This window comes from Oryzias melastigma, linkage group LG15 (genome assembly GCF_002922805.2).
Source record: "Oryzias melastigma strain HK-1 linkage group LG15, ASM292280v2, whole genome shotgun sequence".
Classification (NCBI taxonomy): domain Eukaryota; kingdom Metazoa; phylum Chordata; class Actinopteri; order Beloniformes; family Adrianichthyidae; genus Oryzias; species Oryzias melastigma.
In genome coordinates, this window is record NC_050526.1 from 6,370,481 (window position 1) to 6,380,173 (window position 9,693).

The window sequence follows — 9,693 nt, forward strand, 5'->3', positions numbered from 1 at the left end:
TTTTCTTGAGAAAATCCTGATGCGGCCCGGCCTCACCTAGACGCCGCCTGTAGTGGCCCCCGGCTGATTTGAGTTTGAGACCCCTGAATTAGGTTTTTTGGGTACTATAGAGTTAAGCTAGTATTTTAGCAATGTGATAGCTTTTTTGGCTAATATGGCATTACTTAGGTTTAAAGAGCTAATGTTAAGTTAAGCTAGTATTTTAGCAATGTGATAGCTTTTGGGGTAATTTGACATCTACTGAGGTTTTTTGGGCTAGTTTGGAGTTAAGCTAATATATTAGCAACATTGCGATTTTTTCATAAAATTCTTCAAATTCTTTGTGTACTTTCTGCAAATTATGCAAGTTTGGTATAAAAAAATCAGCAAATTAATGGCATTATTTATAAATTAAAATACATTTTTTCAGCATCTTCAGCAACCACATTCAGGAAAAAGCATTCATACTAGCATTATCGCAGGTAATGCAACATTTCTAGTGAGCTTTTGCCGATCTGCAGGAACTATGCCTTTGAATACGACATTGAAAAGATTGTAAAAAAAAATGCAGTAACATTTGGTCCCCAAATGCTTAAAAAATGAAAAGATAATCAGAGTGGGTCTTTAAGAAGCCAATCAAAAGGCTCATATCCAAACCAAATACAGTTTTTAATATTTTGTATTTTATAGTTAGTATTTGAAGAGAAATTGTTAATACAACATCATTACTTCGAAATTAATTGTTGTGTGTTTTGTTTTTACTTTGAAGTAAAAAGATGAGAAATTATCCTTTTAAAACCCTGTTATATTTTTTAACATTTTAGAATAATATGTTCATTATACTTTATTATTTTCAATTTTACATAATTTTACTGAGTGAAACAAACATTTTTTGATGAAACAGCAAGAAGCATCTAATCAGTCATTTTCTTTGCAGAAGTGCAAAATTTCTGAGCACCTTGAATGGATTTAAAATATATATATATTTATTAACTGATTACTAACGTCAGCAGCACACCTTTAAGGATTCTCTCAAAAGACGTCCTATTTTCTGATGCCCATCTTCGTTCAGCACAAACACATCAACGTTTGAAATCTGGCCAGGTTGCTGATTGCGGCTGAGTGCTGGCAAGCTCAGAAATAATCTGGCTCTCGACGTCAGTCAGCTCTACATTATGTCTGCCTGCCAGCATTAATAGTATGACTGACAATGGCACAGTTTTTGGGCGATACTGATTTAGGCTAAAAAACCCATTTCAGCCTGCAGCACTCATACTTGCTTTGGGACAAACCGTAACACTGCTCAAATTTGGCTCAATCTGGCAACGCATTTGTCACAAATCTGGCTTAAGTTAAGCAACTATTTGTTCTGGATTTAGGGCACGATTAAACCAAACCATTATGGTATTACAGATATTCGCATAGGGAGGATGGAGTTCAGCTAAGGCATGTTTTTTTGCATAAATGTATTACTGCTTATAACAAAACTTTCATGGTAGATTTAAAAAACAAATTTTAGTCATTCATCTATTTCAAAGAACCCATATTGTAAGCCAAACAGACATATATCATAAAATGAATCATCATATTTTTACTTGACATTTTCATTTTGGTTGATTTGACTGCAGCAGTTCAGACAAGTAGGATAAAAGTGTGTTGGTACTCTTGAGTTCTCATTCAAACGCTCAAAATTTCAAAGCCTGTCACAGTAATGAGAAGGGAAGCCTGGGTATGAGGGGTCGACAGAAGGTTTTCGGATGTGACACATCAATTAGCAAACTTGAAACCTTTCCACAGCGTCTCCTAAAGCCACATAGATTATTTGCCTTTCAAAAAAATCTCAATTGTTTAAATGTTATTGTTTACCGTAAAAGATTTTTTGGAATATTAGTCACAGTTGTGTGCACAGTTTGGCTGGGGATGTAGCTTATTCTCAGGAGCGATCATAGATTGAAGAGAACTGGACAGAGCGAGTGAGACACCACCCATGGAAAATCACTCATTTCCGGTTCCGACCAAATGAAGTCAATTCAGTCACCAAGTGTCCGTCGCCATGTTGGAACCAGACTTTCCACAAAACATTAGTCCGTGTCGGTCTTACAAGTCTACATTTCTTCAACAATCATTCTCTCCAATCAGTAGTGAACATGTCAAAAAGCCACACCCCTTTCACTGAAAACATTAGATCTGTCAATCAAACGTTTCAAACTTTCAACACTAGGCCACCTACTTTTATTAAGGAATCTGATTGGTCAGTTTATAACTTGAATAACTTGAACTACAGCAAAAATATAATGAAAAGAACAGATTAGCAAGAATATTTTAACAAGATGTAGCAGATCAAGAATGGAAATTCTGACAAATATGAGACTTTCAATAAAGTGAGACTTATGCATGTGATTAAAAAAGCGCACAACCACTAGAGGGCACTGTAGTTGTGTGTATCAGTCTTTGCTACTGACAGCAATGTAGAAGAAGAAGCAGCGCCACTAGGCCCTAATTCCTAACTACTAAAAAACTATAACGCCCTAAATTTTAAAAGCCATTTAAGACACCATGCTCATTACTTTTCTTCTGTTTTTCTAATATGATGTCACAGATTTCACAAGGTGAAACTCACATAAATGTGAGCATTTTAGGTCTATTTGTGGCTCCACTGTATATGTTTTATCAAAAAATTACATTAAACAATTTTTTTTCAAGCAAAAGAAAAATAGTCTATATTCCCTTATGCATGCTAGTTTTTTTAAACTTCTGTGAAATTTCTAGAGCACCTGATTTTGGAATTGTAGATTCGGACAGCACTACAAAATGGCGAACACAGAGAGTAGGGAAAGAATTCAGACATAGCTTTAGTCTTACATGGCGAAATTTTGACCCCAAAGATGAATAATTCAATATATTTATTTATTTAAAGTTATATACATAGTTTGTTGACTTACTATAGCATAACCTTTATGCTATGACTGTCTGAATAATTGTTTATATCATGTGCTAATACACTAAATTGGTGCGTTTTACGAAGCAAAACAAGTATCAATGTGTTATAATAGTGAAGCATTCATATATATTAATATTTTTAGAATCTATTTTGTTACTATGTTTTGCTCTTCAAGATAAAATGTACATTCTGGTTCCCAAATTTTTCTTTTTATTAACCTTTTTTTCTGTTTTTTTCACTTGTGCGACTAATACTCCAGAGAGAAAATAGTCAAAAAAATACAATTTTTTGATTCTTGACACTTTATCAACTGTATTGCAACTTTAAACTTATTGTATTTGAACATGCTTTCCTCCTAAACAGGGCCAGGTTCTGGCTCACTGCTGTGATAGTCCAATTTACTGAATCACAGGTGCAACTAGTTAAGATAACGAGGACCTATCCAGAAACTTCCAGCAAGAGGACTCAGAGGAGCCTTAAAACACCACATTTGAAGTGTTAATGTCCCTCATTTAGCGTGCAGTACAGACAATTAACTTTGCTAAATGCCATTTATGCACAAAAATGTTTTAAAAAATTAAATAAAAAGGAAAACTATCAGACTTTTCAGCACAGCTTGCTTTCCAATGGACATACGCCATGATAAACATTTAAGACAAAAGCAGGAGTTCATATCCGTATATTTATTTATTCTCCTGAATTCATACGCAAACTCTCAATGAAAGTTTAAACGACAGCATGCTGAGCTCAAACACCTCTTCTGCAGCATCTGACGCACAGAAGCATGTCACCAACCCTGATGCTTTGTCAGCACCGCATTAAAAATGAGACATTTGCAAAATAAAAATGATGAAGTTGTCTCCAGAATGCTCAGCATTTTATTTTTGACAGCTGTTTATTCCTAATTAAAGCTGCCTGTCACCTGCTAACGCCCAATGAATAAATAAATAAATAAATAACTAAATAAAAGCTCCACTTTGCCTTTTTATCCACCTGAATATTTTTGTTATCTGTCATCTTTAAGCTGCACATGAAAATATCTGTCTTCCCACAGTTATCTCTGGCTTGTCAATTCAGCAGATTAAATTTAGATGAACAGAAACAAAAAAAAAGAAGAAAAATCCTGTTTTGGTTTGGTGTTTACAAGGCAGAGGTGAAGCTGCATCCTCTTGGATGTTGAACTCATCTGTTCATCCGACAGCACACTCACTTCCCTTTATTGTTTCATCTGCAGAGGCTCTGGTCTAAAAAAACCAAACTGTTTCCCTTCTGTCTTCCTCTGCTGCAAAACAGAGATGGAGCTTGAAGAAAGTGGGATCTCTCTGCTGCCCAAGATGAAATGAAATGCAATAAAATAAAAACAACTTTGCACTGAGCGTTTGTTTCTCTGAGCAACACTACTCACCTTCTGTCAGGCTGTGAACCTTCTCCATCTCCACGGAAAGGCACCAGACGCGGAGAGCCAAAAGCAGAACGGCAAAGTTCTCCCTGCGCGTCCAGATCCTCATGTTTGCGCTTCAGAGGGGAATCAGCAGATAGTTCAGATCAAACAAAAAAGAGGCTCTTCCTTTCAGACTCCGAGAGAATTCAGCGAGCTGTCACATAAACCAAGACAAGGATGAGCTGTCACAAACTTTTCCCGACCAGAATGAAGGCGAGCGAGAGGGAAAAACGCACAGATGCGATCACTAGATAATTATTATTATATATTTTTTGGAGGATTTCTAGAAATGAGAGTTCTCATAGGTTAAAAGAGCGGGAGTGAAGGCAGAGGATGAAGGAGAGCAGAGGAAGCCGCGGACTCTCCATCCCCGCTCGTAGCGGAGAAGCGACACCAGCCATGTGCGCTGTGGACTCCGCTGGGTCCTAACGCCGGTCACTTTAAGCGAACATTTCTGTAAATGTCTTAAAATAATAATTATTAGAGCTACAAGAAAAATAAAAAAAAGTTTTTATAACGAAATAAATTTTCCCAGTTCTTAACTTTATCACTGTATTTCTAAGAATTCTTGACTACAGAGGCTTGCAAGTCCTACTAATAAAAATGCAATTGAAGTTCTACTCCAGTTCTACTTTGATTTATTGTAAAATAATTTCTTTAAATAATGATTACTTTTTTAGGAAAAAAAAAAATCTGTCATTTTCTTGGACGAAGTTTGTGCAGAATTTCATTGTGGGTGGGCCGATTGGGGCAAAAGTAAGCTTCACCTGATATCCCATCATCCCTCTATTTACACTTTATCTACAGTTCTTTTCAGCCTCAAGATAACAGTAGTGGGGCAACAAAAATGGCGACCAATATCAAACCTACCCAGTCATACAGTTTTGAGCCAGATGCCATCTCAGACCAGGAAAATGAAAATGATATATCTGTAAGCAGGGATCACTTTGGTCTGATTTCACTTGTCTCAAAAGAGAAGTTTTTAAAATAATAAAGAATTAAATAAAGAAATACTCAGACATGCAGTTTTAATCTGAATTATATAATATATGTCCTTCATAATTAGAAAAGTGTGAAAAACACATTTCTTTGCAGTGGTTCTTTAAAAGTGCTTTAATTTTATTTTTTAGTTTATTTCTTTATTTACATTTTTAAAAGTTCTCTGTTTTATCATTTTTAGATAGTATTTTGTTCTACAGCTGTGTGTCTAACAGGAAAAAAAAGAAAAAGACCCATATCAATTTATAGTTTACTCCTTTTTTCCCTAATCTCTGCATATTATTAATGTAAAGGATGTACAATTGAATATTGTTAATGTAAAGGATTTATGATAAATGTTTATGCCACCATCTCTATATTAAGTTTGGGCAGCAAATTTTTTTCAAAATAAAAGTAGAAAAAGGAACTATACCGTTAGTCTGTTTTTATAAACTAAAGAAACTTTTACTTGAACATTTCCTGGTAAAGAAATCCACAGCATCCAGACTTTATTGATATGTAAATATTTTTATCAATTTTTGTTCCTTTATCAGTTACTGATGGAACCAAGACAAAAATGAATTAACTGTTTTATCTGGACTGAGAGGAAACCAAAGGATACGCCTATAAGAAAATTACACATCTTATTAACTTACAATAAAGACAAGTTTTACGTTTCTTTGTCTTTTTTTTAGTTCTTGATGACAAACTTTCCTCTGATCATTCTCTCCAGTGAATGCAACTACAGGCAAAAAAAGCAAAATAGAGCAAAAGAGTAACATTGAAAAGACAGAATTAAAGTTAGTTCAGGAGAGTTTTCAAAGCTTCCAGATCAAAAGTATCACCAGACAAAGTTTGATCTCTTGGTTAAAGCTAAATTAATTTCGTTTCATCTTATGTTTGCAGATGACAGTACATTTTATTCTCAAGGAAAAAAGTTTGGTTACCTTTCTGATTTTGTAAAATAAATAAAGCAGAAAAACTAGAAACATGGTGCTACCAAAACAATATCTGGAAAGATATCTAGGATATTTTATCTATAAATGAAGAAGAAAGATTAATCATTGCACCGAAGAGGAAGAAATGTACTTAAAATATTTTGGGAAATTGTTTTTAAGAGCAATGTAAAGCAGAATAAACTTTAGCATTACATGCGATAATGCCAATGTGAATGCCGTAACCTGAATGTGGCTGCAGAAGATGTCGGAGCTAAAAGCTGAAACGCTAAAGCTGAAAACTTGCCTAAATCTTAGCTAAATGCCAGATTAGCCACAAAAAAGTATAATTTGCCAAAACAGCTGCCATAATGCTAAACTATTATCTAAATTCAAAACTTGCCTAAAGAGCTTTCAAAAAGTCAAATTTTGACAAAACAGCTAACATGATGCTAAAGTAGTAGCTAAACTCCTAATTACCCTTAAGAGCTTTAAAACAAGTATCATTTTGACAAAACAGCTAGCATAATGCTAAAGTAGTAGCTAAGCTCCAAGTTAGCCTAACAACTGGTAAAATGTCTAGATTAGCCAAAAACAGCTAGCATGTTGCCAAATTAAAAGCTAAATTCCAAATTACCCTAAGAAAAAAAAACAAGTAGTTGCTGAACATTTTAATGTTTGAAAGATGTCTCTATCTGAAAGTGGGGAAAAGTTCCCAAGTTTTAAACTGCACAATGTTTTTGAAGGTTTAGAGTAATTTCTTGTCCTTTTCATATGAGGCATAATTTGCTCAATATTTAAGAAACTATTACATTTATTAATACCAAAAAATACAAGCAGCAATGTCCTGAACGTTTTGATACCAAGATTGCAATCTTGGAATCAAAACATTACCAAACATTATGTGAATCCTTTGTAAGCATCCAGATAAAAGGTTTTTGACTAATTTAGTTTACTGAGGAATTTCAGGCTATTTTGGAATTTAGTTAGTATTTAAGCAATGTGTTAGCTTTTTGGGCTAATTTAGCATCTACTGAGGTTTTTATGCTAGTTTGGAGTTTAGCTACTATTTTAGCAACATGCTAACATTTTTGGCTAATAGGTTATCTGCTGAGGTTTTTATTAGCTAATTTAGAGTTTGGCTTCTATTTTAGCAACAGGCTAACGTTTTTGACTAATTTACTGAGGATTTTTAGGCTATTTTGGAGTTTAGCTAGCATTTAAGCAACAAGCTAGCTTTTTTTGGCTAATAGAAGTTTAGCTCATATTTAAATAACACTAAATATTTTTGAAAATTGGCATGTGTTAGAGAAGACTTTGAAGCCATTTTACTACACATTTTTCATGAATTTAGGACAGTTTCAGTGTTCTTTCATATTTTAACAGTCTTTTAGCAAATTTTACATTTTGCATTTTAGCTTTTGCATTTTCACCAAATCCCTTCAGCAATTAAAGTAAATTGTGTCCAGATTTTCATCAAAAAGCTTCAGCATCTTTGGTGACTATTTACAGCAAAACACATTCACACTAGCATTATCGCAGGTAGGTTAATGGAAATTTTCTAGTTTAGACAGCACTTTTCACAGACAGCGACTCATAAAGTACTTCACTTTTTTTCTGAATGAATTTTTTGTTTAGAAATTTTAATGCCCCAAAAGTAAGATATTTGAATCACGCTTATGCATGTAGTTTTGTTCACCTTTTGATGTCTAGAGAGAAGAAAGTTGAGAAATTTTAACCTCAATTAACCTAATGGTGCTACCTGTGTGAAACACATTCACTTTGGAGTCTTTGCTCTGGTCCCATCTGTGCTATATGTCCTGGTCCACCTGGTCTAGTTCGGTATAATCTATTTTTGTGTGTCTGTGCTGCAGGCAAAAAGTCACAGATGTCTACCTACAGCACTTTACTTCACTCCATTCAGAGGCAGCAGACATTTGAAACAAAAACCACTTTACCTCAGATGACCCACGCCTGAGTTGTGTCCTTAAAATCCCTCATGATGCTTTCAGCCTTTTCCTGTTTTCTCAGAAAAAGATTTCATCACATCCTTACACCGATCCAGACATCTGAGGATGAACTTCAATTTATTTTAATAGTCTAAAATGAAGCTTTAAGAGTAGATATTTGCTCTAGTTACAAACTTTTAATCTGTGGAAGTATGGCTTTCACTCCGAAGCCACACTATAACCCCGAGACGGCTGAGACAGTAAAGCCAGTAAATCCTCGGAGCACATAGATTTCATTGTGCATAGATTGCACAGTGACACAGACACAAGGTGCCTCAGAGAAATGGAAGCTGCCTGACAAGAGGCTGTCTCCTCGTATAAAGCTCCTGTCAGTCTATTCTCATCATGTGAAACCAGCCAGAGAGTTCTCTGGCGAGAAGAACTCCAAGAATTTTTCTTTGTAATTTCTGCCTGAGTGAAGTCAGTAGGTATCAATAGTGTTTACCGCTCTAATGAGGGGTAATTAATCATTTCTGATGGAAGATGTGGCAAATAGCCCAAGAAGGATTGAAAAGTCAAACTTTTATTTATTGGTGTTTTATTTTAATAATATGTGCTTCTTTTAGAGCAGGTCTGTTTGTTTTTCTGAACCTCCGTCAGCTCCCCTCGTCCTCGCAGGCTCAGTTTTAACGCTTGTCAGTCACCTCTCCGGGATATTCGTGGAGCGAGGTTGCAGGCCGGGCTCAGGACTCTCCTTCCTTATTACAATGTCATCTCTGGTTTGGAGCCGGGCGACAAAGTCCTCTTTTGCAGGCGCCGCGTGCCTCCTGAGATCGATCAGCTTGAAATTCCACTGCTGTGGCTGCGGGGGCTTCCGGAGGCCTTGAGGTGGAGATGTTGTTGACGGCAAAGGAGGAGAAACAATCGCACCACTTTTCTCTACCAACAATTTAGCATTCATGACACAGTTATTACATTATATTGAGATTCCTGCACCAGCTCCACACATAATATACATCATTTGACTGTTTTTCCTCAATGTTTTTACATTGTAAAAAAAAAATTAAATAAATTAGCTGATTCTTGAGTTATGGTGGCCGAAAAGCGCCATTGCAGCAAACAAAAAAGAAAATATAAATATAAAAATATATATATCTGCAGACAAAAAAGCAACTTAAGCAAAAATAAAAAAAAAAGTTTCTGTGAACATTTATTAAATATTCTTTACGCTATGGCAAAAATCGGTCCATCTCTGGTGTGTCCTTCGGCAAAAACAATTCCTGATAGTGGACTTCTGCTGTAGCTTTCTTATTTTCTTCACTTTTTATTGTTCGCAGTTACGTTTTTATGTTTGCTCAGATCGCTTTTTTGGTTGCTGATATATATATATATACATATATATATATATATTTTTTTTTAATTTTATTTTTACAGTTTCTTTTCTTGTTTGCTGCAACTTTTTTTTCCTGC

General features: G+C 35.1%; 1 protein-coding gene across 2 annotated transcripts in view; it reads right to left on the reverse strand.

Moving 5' to 3' along the window:
* Positions 1–6,192, reverse strand: part of adam12 (ADAM metallopeptidase domain 12) — a 114,240-nt gene extending 108,048 nt beyond the window's left edge. The window contains exon 1 of one of the 2 annotated variants that reach the window (XM_024298044.2): positions 4,326–6,192. In XM_024298044.2, coding sequence (XP_024153812.1) covers positions 4,326–4,428 — 103 coding nt within the window. In that variant the 5' untranslated portion in view covers positions 4,429–6,192. The remainder of the gene's footprint in view (positions 1–4,325) is intronic. The other variant, XM_036215516.1, reaches the window with a different exon arrangement.
* Between the last annotated feature and the right edge of the window lie 3,501 nt (positions 6,193–9,693).